The sequence below is a fragment of the Telopea speciosissima genome, chromosome 2 (genome assembly GCF_018873765.1).
Source record: "Telopea speciosissima isolate NSW1024214 ecotype Mountain lineage chromosome 2, Tspe_v1, whole genome shotgun sequence".
Classification (NCBI taxonomy): domain Eukaryota; kingdom Viridiplantae; phylum Streptophyta; class Magnoliopsida; order Proteales; family Proteaceae; genus Telopea; species Telopea speciosissima.
Window position 1 is genome coordinate 74,407,002 of NC_057917.1, and position 17,861 is coordinate 74,424,862.

Genomic DNA, 17,861 nt, shown 5'->3' on the forward strand with positions numbered 1-17,861 from the left:
GCATGTTTGTCACCCTTCATGTTGGACTCTCCCACAATTCCTATTGATATCTAAGACTACTTGCTGGAGCTTGACATTATTGGAACAAAATATAGACAATCACATTCTTGTCCATGGACCAACCATAAGATGGCCAATTCTACTTAACGTGCCCTTCTCAGAGCCAAATTCCCTCCATCAGAACTCAGAAGTCCCATTTAATAATTTATCCATGGTCTCCACTTTCTTGAACACAACCTGAATTTGGTTGTCATCTAACATCTTGCCTTGTTTTACGTATGGAAATTTATATCATTCTCTAGCCACCTTTATTTTTGGCTAATGAATCTTTATCTCTAGCAGTTTGTGGACCTTTGTGGGACTATCCATGATATCAGGAAGGCATGGGATCGTCACAAAAAGCTCTTTCCTCATTTATTGAGGCCTGCCTCATGTAAATCTCTGGTCAGTGAGGATTGGAACTTGAAAAAGAGCATGGAAGGAAGACAGAATTTTCCTGTGGCTGTGCCTCATCATGTTTCAGAAGAAGATGGTTCTCATGATTCAGTTAAGCATTTGCAGCAAAACCAGAAGGTATCACTGCCTGAAAATCCTGTTATCCTTTCTAGTCAGGCTGTCACTGACCAACCCCAATCAGAAGAAGATAATAATGATACGCAGAAGAGAATACAACAGGTGGGATCACCCAAAGTTTTGGAAGAAGAACATGGAAAATATGCAACAAATCAGAGTCCAATTAGTGATGATGCCGTGCTTAAAGCAGCATATGATCCTCAAGTTCCACAGCCTATGCAAGAACACCACAAACGAGAAGATGAAGTTCAGAAAGAGCCTGACATGGAGTCCAAAGTTGATCTTAGACCACCTTCACTGGAGAGTCTTTCATTAGAAGCTCAGGATTTTGCTCCCACTAGATCTCATGACCATGAAGGCCCTGAAGAAACCTCTAGTTCAGATGGAAATAGGCCAAAGAATGGTGGTGTCTCTTCTATGTCCAGTCCGCCATGCATACAATCAGATGACCTTGCCCATTTTCATCTTCAAAAGAATTATGGCCCTTTACATGCAGAAAGTAATCCAGGTTCTTTGCAAGAACAGGCATACTCACAGCCACTTGCACCTAAAAGCAGCGCATCCAGTCATAATGCTGGAGGAAAATGGCGTCGTATGAATAAAACTGCACTATCTACTGGAGATGCCAATTATGGGTTCCATGGGTATCCGCAGCTCCAGCAGCCTCAACAATGGCAGGTTTCCCCACAGCAACAGATCCAACCAATTGAAATGCAGTCTCAAATCGTTATGAATCAAGTTTATCCTTGTCAGCCTTTGTCTGAGCCCAATTCACAAGTTCAGCATAATGGCCAAGCACAAAACCAGTATCAGCCATCTGCTACTCAGGTGTATGCAGGTGCAGCAGGTACTCATATCTGGCACGCACAAAATGTTCAGCAACAGAGCTTTGCATCTGTACCTCAAACTCAGCAGGTTGCACAACTTGTTACCCACGCTCAAGCAAATGTTTATCCATATCCAGTGCAAAGTACTGAGCAGCATGGGCATATGCAGAATAACCAAGCATATGCCCATCAAATGTGGCAGTATTACTATCAGCAACAGCTGTACCAACAACAATATCAGCAGCACCTACAATACCAGCAGCAGCAACCACAACAGTCTCTGCAGCAACAACCACAGCACTCTCTGCAGCCACAACCACAGCACCACTGGCTACAACAACAACAGCCACAACCTTTTCTGCAGCAGCTGCACTACCAACAACAGCCACAACCTTTTCTGCAGCAGCAGCACTACCAACAACAGCCACAACCTTCTCCACAGCAGCAACAACCACCACCACAATCACAACCACAACCGCAGCCAGAACAGCAGCAGCAGCAGCAACAACAACAACAACAACATGCACAGATTACTCCATCGCAGCTTCCAGCATGGACCAACAACTGTTACCAGCAGGTGTGCCTCTCTCTCAAGCAGTCTAAAATCTAGTACCTAGGAGGTGTATAGGGTGTACCCAGTGCACAAGGCTCCTGCCTTTGCAGGGTCTGGGGAGGTTCATATTGTACGCAGCCTTACCCCTGCTTTCGCAAAGAGGCTGTTTCCAGACTTGAACCCATGACCACTTGGTCACAAGGGAGCAACTTTTACCGTTGCACCAAGGCCCATCCTCAGTACCTAGGAGGTGTATCACAAGGCTAAATGAATGGAAAAGGAAAAAAAATGGAATCAAAACCCAAAATTTTCTGACAAAAGTTTGATTGGCCAACTGATGTTCATATTGGGCCAAAATAGTCCCGATTGGGGTATCTTCAAGCCCACTCACACTCCCTCCCTCAGTAATGTTATTGGGTAAGGGTTTACTGGAGTAATTTTCTTTTCTTAGTTTAAGTTTATTCTCTGTGGATATTCAATATTATTACTGCTTCAAAAGGAGATCTTTTTTGCAGGGATGACTAACAATTAGTAGAATAGATAGAACTAAATAAAGAAGACCACCTGCCTTCTTTATCTTACCTCCATGTCTTCCAGCTCCAGGATAGAGCTCAATACGTTTTATCCCTTAAACACATGATGCAAATGTTAGGAAGGCCCCTTCAAGATTATTGTTTCACCATAAGAATGCAATCAAAAGAAGTGCTCTGAACAAAAATTTGAAGTTTATAGAAGCTCTTTTTCCCCCTGCAGCATTCCCGGGATTACTACTTGTCATGTGTTTTAAGCCTTATAATGGTGAGACTTTACTGAGAACTTTCTACTCAAGTTTAGGGCCCAATTCATTTGATCCTCATTGTTTCTTTGAACGTACTCACCTCCCACCACCCACAAGTACATTACAAATAGTAGATTTGCCACTATACAGACTTTGGTGTAATGTAATTCTTCATGAGAAAGCAGAAATGGATATGTTCTGCCAATTGTGCTGTGAATCACTATCAAATGCATGACTCGAAATCACTGAAAATTCTCTCTCTAGACACCAGTCACACCTCCTTGCCCACCAATAGCACATCTTGTCATCTCTTCCATCTTCGAATATAGTGCATTGTTAGAAACCAAGTTTCCAAGTCGACTCGTCCAATCCCAAATCTGGTGACTTGGGCAAGTCAATAGCGAGTTGAAGCGAGTCTTGTATCCATATTTATTATATGTTTAATACATTTAAAATATAGAAAAAGTCAGATGATTCAGGTAATATCCAATGGCTGACAATTGTGTTACTATAGATGTTTTGGGGTTGCCCTCAATCCTTCCTCCTAATTTATTTTTGATACTCACTTTTTTCCAACCAAATTTCAATATTGTATTCCAATGAACTGGCTCTTACTAGAATTATGTATAGATATTCTAATGAAGAGCAGCTGAACCCCCTCCCCCCCCCCCCTCCCTTTTTGAAGAGAGATTTTCGTCGCTTGTGGATCACTTGGATAAATGCAGTAATTTGTGAAAAAAGGTATTCTATAGTTATAGTCGATTAATATATGATCTGTACAAAAAACAGTTACTTCTTAGTCGTAAAATAGTTGCACAAATAGCTATATCAAATAGGAATTGTCTTTACATGAATTCCAATGAGATCAAAACTTGATTGAAGAACCAGGGTTTACTGAAGAAGCTAGAGAGTCGATTACACCAGTTTGAAGAATTGATCCGATTCAGATTCAAATGGGAATTCCTTGCTCATAGATATTCATTCGTATGTATATCTTATTGTTATCGTGATCTTAGTATTAGCGCAAGAAGCTAATACCGAGAGCACAGTGAGGAGGGTATTTTAGTCTAATCAGCCATTAAGTTGTTTCTTTTATTTTATTTGGATGTTTACTGTTTTACCCTTTAAGTTATTTACATAATGAAGGTTTAGATGAGAGATACACATATCGTGAAACTCTCACTGTTCTGCAAATTCTCGCCTCCTCTTCTCTCTCGGCTTCTCTTCTTCTTCTTCCTTTTTCTTAATTTATTTACATGGTATCAAAGCTGTAAGGACTACTACAAATTTCGTGGATCACTGCTTCCTTATTTCCAGCATTCGATTGAAGTTTTAAATATTTTTTTTTGAAGACTTGAAGCACTTGCGGTTTCTTCTGTTTTTTGTTTGAAGGGGTGCAGCACCCTATGCTGTTTTTCGGATTTGTTTAGAGACTAGTTCATGCTATGAATTAAGAACTAGGTCTCTCTTTTTGTTTGAGGAATATTTGAAGAAGTTTTTAGATGAAGTGAAGATTTTGTCAGGGTTTTGGTTGAGGAGGTCGATTGCTGCCTCCACTGTTTGTATCGGATTTTGTCAGGGTTTTATCTGAGGGGATTGATTGCGGCCTCTATCGACTTCTATCAAGGTTCTTTAGTCTCTATCGATTTCTGTCCCTGTTTTCAGCATTCTTCATTCTATTTTATCTTCACTTCATCAAGTAGACCATGGGTGATGAGTTGAAATCTGTTGAAGGTTCTCAGTCAGTAGCCACAGAGATTTTTTCTTCCTCTTCCAATCGTATTACCGAGAAGAAGTTGGAAGGGGTTACCAATTTTTTGCAGTGGAAGAAAATTGTTCAGCTAGTGTTAACTGGCCGTGATCAGCATAAGCACCTCTTCGACACTAAGCCTGAGAATGACCCTTCGTGGGAGACAGTTGATGCTCGAATTTTGGGATAGATGCTGATTCTATGGATCACCAAATTGTGGACTTGGTGACACACATTGACACAGTGAAGGAGTTATGGGAGTATCTTATTGTTTTGTATTCTGGACAAAACAATCTTTCCTGCATTTATGACTTGTCCCAAGAGTTCTACAGGGTTGATAGGAAGGGTCGTACTTTGACCCAGTACTTTGCTGATTTTAAGAGAATGTATGAAGAACTTAATTCCTTACTTCCTATCACTGCCAATGTGGAACAGATGTAGAACCAGCGGGAACAACTTGCTGTTATGGGTTTTTTGGGAGGTCTTGGGAAGGAATTTGACTTTGTTTGTTCCCAAGTTCTTGGTGGTGACAAGGTAGCCACTTTGTCTAAAACCTTTTCCAGGGTTCTTCGTGTTTCTCGGGAACACACTACTGATGGTGATACTTCAGCCCTGGCTTCTTTTCCATCCAACCGTGTGCCCAACAGTGGGGCTGGTAGTGGTGGTAATGTCAGTTCTGGTGGTGGCGGCTGTGGTCGTGGTGGTGGGGCTGGTGTTTCTAGTAAGGCACCTACCTTGGGTACTCAGGGTACCTCTGATGTTTCTGGTGGTTCCATGCGCACTTGTCATAATTGTGGTCGTCCAGGACATATCCAACGTTTCTGTTGGAAACTACATGGCAAACCAACTCAGCAACAGTTTGCCAATTCTGCTACAGCTGATTCTCCTGTTTCTCCACAGCCAGAGGGTAAGACTATGAAGATTTCTGATGATGAGTATGCCCGTTATACACAGTTTCAGATTTCTCAACCAGCCCAGCCTCCAACTGCGACCTTTGTTCAGACAGGTAATGCCACTGCATGCCTTTCGACTGTCTCTTCCCGTCCCTGGATCATTGATTCAGTGGCCTCCGAGCACATGACTGGCGTTTTAGGTATACTTTCTTCTTTTCAGCAATCCTCTTCGAGTATCACTTTAGTTAATGGTTCCTTAGCTAAGGTGACTGGTACTGGTACTGTCCATATTACACCTTCTCTTTCTTTGTCTTCCGTTCTTTATGTTCCTGATTTTCCGTTTAACCTTTTCTCTGTTAGTCGGTTTATTAAATCCCATAACTATTCTGTAACCTTTTCTTCTGACTCGTGTATTTCAGGATCTTTCGTCGAAGAGGATGATTGGTAGAGGTCGTGCATCAGGAGGACTTTACATACTTGAGGACACTTCATCTATGACGTGTACCGGTGTGGCGTCACCCCACCAGATTCATTGTCGTTTGGGTCGTCCTTCGTTGGAGAGTTTGAAGCTTCTTGATGGTTGTTTTAGGTCTATTTCTAGTTTTAATTGTGAGTCGTGTCAGTTTGGGAAACTCCACCGTGTGAGTTATCCACCTAGAGTCAATAAACGGTCTAACCAACCACTGTCTTTAGTTCATTCAGATGTTTGGGATCCATGTCCTGTTGTTTCCACTTTGGGTTTTCGTTATTTTGTAACTTTTGTTGATGATTATTCCAGGGTTACCTGGATCTATTTAATGAAAAATCGTTCTGAGTTATTTTCTATATTCTGTGCATTTGTGAATAAAGTGAATAATCAGTTTTCACACTCTTTGCGTGTTCTTCGTAGTGATAATGCTAAGGAATATTTCTCTGCTCCTTTTGCTGATTTTATGACTCAGCGTGGTATTATTCATCAGTCCTCTTGTGCCTACACCCCTTAGCAAAATGGTGTGGCTGAGAGGAAAAATAGACATTTGATGGAGGTTACTCGTTGTCTCTTGTTTGAGATGAAAGTGCTTAAATCCTTTTGGGCAGATGCTGTTTTAACATCGTGTTATTTCATTAATCGTATGCCTTCTTCGGTTTTACGTGGTGGTATCCCTTTTTCTTTGTCGTTTCCTTCTGAGCCACTGTTTGTTTTGCCACCACGTGTGTTTGGTAGTGGTTGCTTTATTTGTGACCATCGTCCAGGTGTTTCCAAGTTGGATCCCAAGGCATCTCTCTATGGGCTGAAACAATCCCCTAGAGCTTGGTTCGGCAGGTTTACTGAAGTTGTGTTAGAGTTTGGGCTGACACGGTGTGATAGTGATCATTCTGTATTTTTCTGCTGTTCTGGAGGTGGAAAACTGTTTCTTGTGGTTTATGTTGATGATATAGTCATCACAGGAGATGATGTTTTTGGAATTGATGGTTTGAAGGCACACTTACAGCAAAAATTTCAGACCAAGGACTTGGGAAAGCTGAAATATTTTTTGGGTGTGGAAGTTGCTCAATCAAAGAAAGGGATCTCGGTCTCACAGCGGAAATATGTTCTTGATCTTTTGTCAGAGACAGGAATGCTAGGTTCTAAACCTCTAGATACTCCTATGGATCCTAACTTAAAACTTGTTGCAGAGGATGGTGAGATTTTAGGTGATCCTGAAAAGTATCGGAGGCTTGTTGGTAAATTGAATTATCTCACAGTGACTAGGCCTGATATAGCTTTTCCGGTTAGTGTGGTGAGTCAGTTTCTGTCTGCTCCTCGAACGATTCATTGGGAGGCTGTTGTGCATATTTTACGCTATCTTAAAAAGGCTCCTGGACGTGGTCTTCTCTACAGTGATCATGGTCATGGGCAGATAGTAGGTTTTTCAAATGCTGACTGGGCAGGATCTCCAGTTGATAGGCGATCTACTACAGGTTACTATGTCTTTGTTGGTGGAAATTTGGTGTCCTGGAAGAGTAAGAAACAGACAGTTGTTGCCCGCTCCAGTGCAGAGTCAGAATACAGGGCTATGGCATATGTTACCTATGAGATGATGTGGGTAAAGCAATTAATGACTGAACTTGGCTTTGTTGATGGTGCTCCAATGAAATTGTGGTGTGATAATCAGGCTACTGTCCATATTGCTTCAAATCCGGTGTTTCATGAGAGGACAAAACACATTGAAGTTGACTGTCATTTCATTCGAGAAAAGTTACAACAAGGTTTGATTTCTCCTGGCCATGTCCGTACAAGAGAACAACTCGCAGATGTGTTCACAAAGTCATTGGGAAGTGCAAGAGTGGATTATATTTGCAACTAGCTGGGCATGATTGACATCTATGCTCCAGCTTGAGGGGGAGTGTTATCGTGATCTTAGTATTAGCGCAAGAAGCTAATACCGAGAGCACAGTGAGGAGGGTATTTTAGTCTAATAAGCCATTAAATTGTTTCTTTTATTTTATTTGGATGTTTACTGTTTTACCCTTTAAATTATTTACATAATGAAGGTTTAGATGAGAGATACACATATCGTGAAACTCTCACAGTTCTGCAGGTTCTCGCCTCCTCTTCTCTCTCGGCTTCTCTTCTTTTTCTTCCTTTTTCTTAATTTATTTACACTTATATCTCACATATGGCCAGATAGAGATCTATATCTTTCTAGCAATAGATAGATAGATCTATTGAGAAATAGATATTGATCCTAGCGGCTTGCTTTTTGGCCGCTTGCAAAGAAAGCCTGTAACCTAGTTTTTGCTTGCCCATGCTTTCAAAGAGATCAAAAAGTTAGAAATGTCAAAACCTCTTACAGTTCGGCTATTCCAGGTTTTCTTTTTAGGGTAAAAGAAGAAGATACACAGAATCTCAGACCTTGCAAGGAAGAGAGATGAAAAGGAAAAGAATCAGTAAGAATGATTCTCAGGTCTTGTCTATATCTTAAATCTGAAATCTCAAGTCCTCTCTCTCGATCTCTCGATACATCAAAGAGACATAAAATCAGATCAGTGAAAAAGACAAAGAAAATCACGATAAAAAAACATTTGTACCTAACGGCATAACCTCCCTTTGATCTCCTCCCATGAAATCACTCTCCAGTTCGTCAGTCTCTGTTCCTAAGTTTCAATTCTTCAAATAATTGCCGGTGCTTTGGTGCCTGCAACTTCTTGAGTTCTGCCAGGCTACAGACAATGAATGAATGTCAAATAGAAAGGGAAGGACAGAAGTGAAGAGGGTAAGGGGATAGGGCCAAAAGTTTAGGTATTATTAATTTAGATGAGGAGGGCAAGGGTCAAATAAAAAATTGACCAAACCCACTGAGTTTTGCATGACTTGGTAGAAAACCCCCGAGTCAAGGGAAAAGCAGGATGACTCAGACCGAAGTCGTGGCTGTTTTTTGAACCTGGGCGAGTCTACATGACTTTTGACCAGGTTTCCCCTTTTTTTTTTTTTTTTTTTTTTTTTTGACTTCACTTAGGTGACTCGCTCGAGATAATCTATTAGATCTTTCATGATTGATTGGTACAACCCAACAGAGGTGCAAAAGCTTAGGTTTGTTTACTTCAATTGATTGGTTATGCTAAACGATGGTGGAAATCCCGTGAAGAGAGACTTAGAGCTAGAAGATGTGAACCTAGGACTTGGGAAGAGATGAAGCACGAGTTGCAGACCAAGTTCGTACTGGAACGTATGCACAGAAAGCTTTCCTTTCCATACGATTACCACCAAAAGACATTTACAGTTGAAGAGAAATTGAAACCATAGTTCGAGAACTCGCGAGATCTCGGCGGGTTTCTCGGTTTTTTGAGAAACCGAGACGAGATGGGATACGATACAAAATAATACAAGATCTCGGGTTGACCTATGGAAATGACCAATCTGTTATGTATTTACTTACCTAACTCGACAGAACTCTTATGTGCTTGTTGTGGAACACTACATGCAACATTATAGCAACACTATGTCATGGGAAGACTATGTGACACTAGCGGGGATTGAATACTTGATTCAAAGTCATTTTATGTGATGATAGTTGTAACACTGTTAAACAGTTTGCTGTATCACTTTACCATTTAACATTTATAATTTTTATTTAAGTTGTTTAGCTATTAATTGAATGTTTTGCTTGCTTTCTACAAGGTTCGAAAACTCGGGTCTCGGAGCCATCTCGGCCCAGCCAAAAACCGAGTTGGGCCGAGATCTCGGCGAGTTTGTGCACTTTTTTTTTTTCCGACTCGGAAGCCCATCTCGGTGGGTTTTAGACCTCTTTTGGGTCTGAAAATCGGTTTACAGCCTATTTTAGGCCATTTAAATACAATGGCATTATCAGATTTTGCAAAAACTTTGTCCAAATAGGGCTTTTACATCGGACCCTTAGTTGGTAGGTGAAGACGTATTAAAATAACATACTATATACATTAATGACATAATTTATGTATATAGGACTCAAACAAAACATTCAATTAATAGGAAAACAACTTAATAAGCATTACAAATGTTAAAGTGAATAAGTGATACATCAAATTACTCAAGCTTAACGATGTTACAAGTTACAACTAGTCAACTATCATCACATAAAATTAGATTGAATGACATATTCATTCCCCATTTGTCCCACATAATCTTCCTATGACACATTGTTGCTCCACTGTTGCATATAGTTCTCCACAACATTCATATAAGAGTTCTCATCCACATATGCCAAGATCCCTATCCTAGGGTATAGCTGTTCCACAGTGGCGTTAGACCATTGCTGTGAAGGTTGATATCCACTGCTTGTGCTACTGTCATATTGAGGAATGTACGGGACTAGGAATGTGGACCCAATGCTAGAGCCTTTCTATTACTAAATTATGTGTAGAGTAGGGTATTTTAGTACGTCATCGCCTACCAACCTATGGTCCGAATTGAAACTCATATTTGGACTTTGTTTTTGCAAAATTTGATAGTGCCATTGTGTTTAAATGGCCTAAAATAGGTTGAATACCAAGTTTTAGACCCAAACTAGGTCTAAAACCCACCGAGTTGAGGCTTCAGGTCGGAAAAAAAAAATGCACCAACTTGGCGAGATCTCGACTCGACTCGGTTTTTCCGAGGGCCGAGTTGGTACCGAGACCCGAGTTTTAGTACCTTGATTGAAACATTTATTGCAAAAGTTTGAAGCCACGTTTGGTTCCCTCTACCCTCCACCTCCAACGGATGCTACCATGGAAGTCCTTGAAGATGGAAGAGCAACAAGAGAAGGCAAACTCGGTGATCACAGCCATTGAATCCATTCCGGAGATGTTGAGCTGTGAACCACAACTTGGAGATGAATGGTATGTTAATGCAGCCCTTGAAGGAGAAGAGTATGAAGACACCATGGATGATAACAATGACATCTATGTGGTTAATGTTGAAGTTCCAGCAATTTCTGTCGTCATGGAAGAGTTAGTCCTTGATGTTTCTAATGTCAAGGTATACATTGAAGAGTTTGAAGCAGAGAAGGTAGAAGACACAACTGTAGAAGACCTCATGGACATGACTGGTGATTTCGAAGTTGAGCACAAAGAGTTCGTCATGTTGAAGAGAAAATTTCATGCCTTGAAGACTACATTCCTAACATCCACAAGCTGCCTAAGTATTGTTATGGTTTGAAAACGGATGTTCACCATACAAAGTTGATTCCTCCATTTTGCAAAGTTCGAGGTCGAATTTTTTTCAAGCAAGGGAGAATTGATGTAGATAAGTCACTTAGAGGGCTTATTTTAATGGAAATAAGCTTTTGGTTGGGTCATATATGTATTGGGACTTTGATCCAATGGGTTTACTTTGTAATTGGCCAATTTAATGAGCCTAAAATAGGGGTAGAAAGTAGGAAAACGGGATTTGTTTCATTAGTTTAGTTAGAGTCCTATTTTGAGTCTATTTTCTTTATTATTTCACTTTCCTAGTCAATTTTGGTTACCTTATTAGTTAAGGATTAGGTTAGGCCTTTCCTTTTTAGTGTCTTAAGTCTATTTTTGAGTCTTCTATGTAAGTTTGTAAGGGAAGCCAGCATTGTGCACGAATTTGAATGAATAGAAAAATTGCTTATGCAATGTTGAAATCCTGAGATAGGATAGGTGAGAGGCCTAGGGTGAGATGCCCATTCCATTCCCCCATCCCCTTCCATCGGTTCTTGAATCCAAACCCTAATTTTGTTCAAATCGATCTCAAGAGTGCTACAAGCTGCTGGGATTTCTTTCAACTGATTGTTTCATTGATTTCTTGAAGATTATTACATCAAGATCATTGCGGCTTCAACAGGTTACAAATTTGTGGGTTTTTATTTGTTACTTCAACAAGGAAATTGTTCCTTCATTTGAATTCCCATTGTTCTCTTGGTTCCCTCATATGATTTCTTGTTTATTGGAGGGGTTTTTTTATTTGATCCTACCTTGGATTAGACCTATTCTGGTTCTGGTCTTACATTAAAACCAGAACCACTATCCCATTTACTACTTAGAAGATATGACTCTTCAAAATAGGCTATTATTTCCACAATTGAATCTCCATTTCACCAACAAATGTTTGGTCACCAGAACCATTATTTTAAACCCCAAACTCCTCCCTTTATTTTGTTTTGCATAATACCCCCAAGTTGACTAAATGATGTTGCACTTTTCATCTCATCAACTTGACTGAAATCCCTACTGAATGTGCCCCCCTCCCAAAGAAAAAAAAAAAGGGTAGAAAAGCTCAGGAAGTTGCATGGGATACAAATTATAAGGCAAAATGTTGTTGACCCACTAAGTCATCTGGGAAATTTGGTACCCTATGTCAGTGTATGGCCCATGGATAAGGCTTTGCCCTTAGTTTTTCAATGGACTTTATTGAAGTTAGTTCCTATGGTATTTCAAACAAAGAGATGTCAGATTAATCTGGATTTTTACCTATGACTCTGCAGGTATAAATAAATCATATAGATTGGGCAGTTGCTGAACTGAAATTAATTTACTTCTGTATTAAGATACCCATTAATTGTCAGGTTTGCATCTGTATTAAGATATCCGTTATCATTAACCCAGTCAATCCAGGATTCATACTTTTCTTTCAGCCTTAATCATCTATGTGAAAAAGAGAGGGGAAACGCTATTCCATATTCAGCATCAATTTTTGTGCAGGTCTGACCAACTCAGCCAGCTTTGATCTGGTGGGCGATAATTTGAGTTTGTACTTGACAGAGTACAGACATCAGTTTCATTATAGTCCAGTTAGTGCTACTGAAGATCTCTATTCAGAGCTATAATTTTAATAATTTGAATGGCAACTGACTTGAACCCTTTTCAGGACAGATTCTATAGTTGCCTTTTAGTTTCCCTTCCCTACCTGTGAGGAAGATTCTCTTACTCCTGTAGAATTAGCTTCAAAACTTAAACAGGCAATCCAAAATTTTTCTTTCTTTCTTCTTCTTCTTCTTCTTCTTTTTTTTTTTTTTTTTTTTTTTTTTTTTTTTTTTTTTGGGTCTTTTGAGAATTGAGTTCTAACTTGATAACCTTGGGAAGAAAAAGCTCCATCATAGTCTAATGGACTAATATTATTATTATTGTCAGACTTTAATGGAGCATTCAATATGCACAAGATTATGATCAACAGGCAGTTAGATTTATCTAAGCTTTCACTAGGAGAACTTGGAAAGTATTTTAAGATGGGAAAGCATTAAAGCCACAGTTAGCTAGACGTTAAGTAATACTAAAACAAAAACAAAATGGAAATTATTCTAATCATTATTGAGGATAATTGTTTAACTTAAAAACATATTACCTATGTTAAGTATCCAAAAAACAATACCTACAGTAAGTAACACCCACCCTACCCCACCCCACCCCACCCCACCCCACCCCAAAAAAAAAAGTACTACTTATAATAAACAATTTCTACTTCACTTTCAACCAATCTATCACTGCAAATTGTATCTCTGTGTCATGGGCCCCATGTGTATCCTTACCTATCACTTTGCATCAACAAAAAAAAACCATTTTTAAAATTTCTTTTAGAATCTCTATTTGTTTGATTTGACTTAATTTTGTTGGGAGAAAGTCTCACATCGGTTACCTCTAAAGCCTTCCATTGCCTCATATAACTGTGAGTCCTTCCACCTGATAGTTTGAGCCTTTGGGTTGGATATTTACACATTTTATCATTGAAAATTCTATTTCACTTTACTTCAAACCAGATAGAGCGTAATCGATCTTGTCCATTGTAAAACCAACATGGTTAGTAGTCCTAGGCTTCATTTCCCCCATAAGAAGAGGTTAACTGCGGCCTTCATCTCCCCAGCAGTAAACTGCAGATTGGCTTTTAGATTGATTTCTCAGGACTATTCTGCTGAGACATTTTGAAAAACCTACTATAGGATGTGTGTTCTGAAACAGCCCTTTCCGTTATTATTGTACAGAAATTGTAAGGCTTTTCTTTCATTGTGTAGGTTCAAGGAGCTACAGAGAACAACATCGAGGCACCTGGACATGGTGTATACCCTCATGCCCAACAGCAACCTTCCTCAAACCAGTAAATATCAAAGGAGCTTCTCTATTGTACTTTGAAAACTGGTACGTAGTCCCCCCAAAAATAGAGGCATATCATCTTCCTTTAGAAATTATTTTGTGGAAGAAACGAAGGAAGCCCATAATGTGAAGCAGACAAGACTATTTATCAAATTGTTTTTATTGAAAATTTTAAAGTGGATTGGGTTTGACTGGACCGAGTTCTTTCAAAAATCCTCACAGTTCATTTCTAGATTTTTTTCATACTAGAGTTGGTTGGGGGGGGGGGGGAATGGAGAGAGAGAACAAACATGGCTATTTTCATGTCACACTTGATGAACGTAATGAAAAGCTTCTGAAGGCATTTCTAGTACAGAGTTATTTTTTAGGGAACTGTGAATGTTTTGATATTAATAAAAGGTAAAAACCAAACGCCACAAGAGTTGGTGAGTTTGTGCTCTCTTGCCAGCTCCAAATAGCATACATGAATAAAGCAAGGTAGTTCCATGTGTTAGGATTTTTAAAGAGCTCACAATGATCAAATTTTAGCCTGCAACAAGAAAGGAAAGTGGTTAAAAGTTAATTTAAAGCTTTACGAAACTACACGAATGACATTTCACTGAAATGGAATGTAGTAGCATATCTTTACTTTCGGTTCTTTTGTGTTTTGAATAATCATAATTTGTGTTGTTAAATCGACTTTTAAAGTTCTTGTGCTACTTCTTTTGATTTAAAATTTTGGGATGTTTAATGTTTGGATTTTTGCATGGATGCACCCTCGTCAGTTTATTTTGCCACATTGAAAGTTTGTGGTGATGAGCAATTCTCATCAACATAATTATTGAATAGCCGAACAAGATCAATTGTACATACAGGAGGTTCTATGAAGCTAATAATCTTGGCAGAAATAGTTCTTTAGTTGGGACTTGGGAGTTTTAGGTATAAGCAATTGTTATATAAGTATTTTCTTTTTTAACATTGTTGGGTGGATGTTACATTTTCCGGATCTACCTTAAAATTGTGTGAAATGAACCATTGATTTTCCGTTCACGATCGGCATTCTGATCTGGTTTACAAGCAGTTTAAAGTTTAAGCCCATCTATAGATCTTTGAGTAAAGTGACGATTTTTATTTCTAATATTCACAAAAAAATGGTGTCTTGGCGTGTAGGAGATGTACATCAATTTGCATATGGAAGGACCTTTGGATCACATCTCTTTCTTATTTCAAAATTCCTGGCAACATTGGTCGGATGGATCATGGATGACAATCAGACCAGAGTATCTCAACTTATTACTCGAGAAACGAGATCTTGGAACACTACTCTTATCTTGAATCTGTTTCCTCTAAGTAGTTGTTCATAATATTTTGGATATTAATGTTAGGAATACTTCTGAAAGATATGAACTGTTTTGTCCATCTAGTGAAAATTGGAACATGACAAGCTATGTAGAATGTTTAATTGCTTGAGTTGGAAGAGAGTGTGCTTATGTAGAATATTTTATTCAAATAATGATTTTGTTGGAGCAATAGCGTCTGCTGCAAAGCCTATCAGCCCAAGCAGCAGAGTGAAAGCATTACAAGAAAAGAGTCTTCTTATGACAATTCCATTGTCCGTAGTGTACACTGATGCATTTGAACTGGTTTAGTGGTTCCAGTAGAATGACATTGAACAATGGCCATGGTGGTTTTTTGATGAAAGGTGCCCATGGTTGTTGTTCCCTTTGTTGTTAGGTCTTTTGTTGATGATGGCCTCAATCAATAGTTTATGTTTTGTAAGAGGACATACGATAAGGTCTATCATGATATGTCTCAGTGGAAGGATTAAAATGATCATCTTCCCTTCGCACAAAAAAGTTCTTAGGAGAACAGTTTGCCAAATCATTCCTGTAGAATACGAACAGAGCAGTAGGCAGGGCGGGCTCAAGGTTGGGTTGACGTTGAGTCTAGTGAGAAGGCGCCAAGTACACAGGACAACAAAACAAATCCAAGGCTCTACGCTAATAACCAAATATAGATTCTTAATGAGCAAATTGGTTAGCGGCCGCACAGCTATGCATTGGCGAGATCATCCAATCTCATCCCAAACTCAATTGCAGGAAGGGCAACCAGAACAACCTCAAATAAACCCTCTCTCCCTCTCTCCACACACTCAAAACTCCCAATCATGGTTTGAGGAATCGGTATCCGTCTCCATCAATACTGATTCCTAGTCGGTCCCTTATTGGTGGATAAGTATGGACAAGGGTAAAATGTACAAAAAAATCAAGTTTTTCAAAAAAAACATGACCGATACAAATCGCTATCGGTTCTTAAACCCTACTCTCAAATCTCTCTCTCCCTCTCTCAACCCGGATGGCTGGTGGTGTGGAAAGACTCGCATCCAACCTGGCCAACAAGTGTTCTTCCAAGGGCTCTGAGGTACATGGAGGGGTGGGTTCATCAGCCGTGCCAACCACTAGCTACCCATTCTGTCCATCCCATCCCATCCCATCCCATGTCACTTTTGGGTCTTCCCAACAAAGAAAGTTTAATAAATGATCTTTTAAATTTCTCCTCATCCTTAACAAAGATCTTTTTCATACTTTGAATTGTTTTTTCAAGGCTCATTTAACAAAATAGGAAACTCTGTTGCTCAGACGAGCAGAGAGATGTCAGCCCTCCATACGTAGAACCTGAGCTCCAACAAAGTTCCCATCCGATCCACTTGATCCATCAAGTGGTCTACTCTCAAGCTCAAATTTTGAGTATAGATGAACTGCCCTGATAACTAAAATGAATTAAGATGAGAGAGAGCAAAGGGCACCTGGGTCAGGTTGATATCCACCAAAAGTGGAAGGAAAAACCCAGTATTATCACCCTTGCACAGTTAAAAAAATGCACATAAAGGGAAGCAATCCTCAAAAGTAGAAAATAAAACATCCAAGTGGAATTTCAAACCTATACTAACCACAGAAAGGGAAGACAAGTACACATCTTAGTTTTAGAAGCAAGAAACAAAAGAAGAAAACTTCTAGAAGAATCTGTCCTCATAAATATTTTCAGACAACTCAAGTTTCTAGTAGAAACGTAGAGCACAAAAATCCCTGTGAATAAAATCATACAATTCTGTAAAATAAAAGATAAAACAGTGACAATTTAATAAAACATGATTGTCAGGAATATAGTTCCTCTGTACCATTTGAAGGCCAGTCCAATGATCTTTGCCAAATCTGAATCACCTGCAGATCAATCAACATCCAAAACAGGCCCAGTTATTTGAATTTCAATTCCAATGCCAACGTTGGTGACAGGCAACAAGTACCAATTATCATGTGTAGCAAATTAATGCAGCATTTGATGGTCCCACATTTTGTCTCATTGGGTGAGTTAAAGAAACATCAGAACATGTCTGCCTTCTTAGTTCTTATAGGATCAAATCATAACTATCTAGCCTCGGCCTTCTTGACATTCTTGCAGTCAAGCATCACAAGTACATGTTCCAACCCCTGAATGGGACTAATCTACTGTTACGATGCAGAAATGAGAATCACCTATTACTGCCATCTAATTATCATTTTTGTATCTCTATAACCCAGCATTTAAACAGTTTTGCCAACTAATATACAGACAAACTCCAAGTCAGTGTTTATTATCCACCTTCACCATTTGATGGTACCCTTTGGAGAGGTTTGCGAGGTCAATCAACTATGCAAGGATAAGCCTCAGTTAAGCGCAATGGGACCTTTAAAGACTTTGTACAGAGGTTGGCTTCAATGGAAAATCTATACTCAACCTACCCACCTTCTCAGATTTCAGCATTAGGCCACGAAGCTCCAATCTTGAAATCCGAAACAGATTTCATGCAAAACCAGTGCCAATCCTGAACAGTGACAGGGCAGCAATCATGTTAAGGAGTACAACCATCAGGTTGATTCACAGCAATTTTTTATGCAATTCCAACCATCTTCTTCCTTGCACAAAATCCCTCACCATCCTC

At 39.4% G+C, this 17,861-nt stretch overlaps 1 protein-coding gene across 1 annotated transcript in view; it reads left to right on the top strand.

The window, feature by feature from the left end:
* LOC122651102 overlaps positions 1-13,962 on the top strand; it is a gene marked incomplete at its 5' end in the record, with an annotated part of 31,426 nt that extends 17,464 nt beyond the window's left edge. Inside the window, 2 exons of the mRNA XM_043844433.1 lie at positions 343-1,977; positions 13,825-13,962. Coding sequence (XP_043700368.1) covers positions 343-1,977; positions 13,825-13,911 — 1,722 coding nt within the window. The remainder of the gene's footprint in view (positions 1-342; positions 1,978-13,824) is intronic.
* Between the last annotated feature and the right edge of the window lie 3,899 nt (positions 13,963-17,861).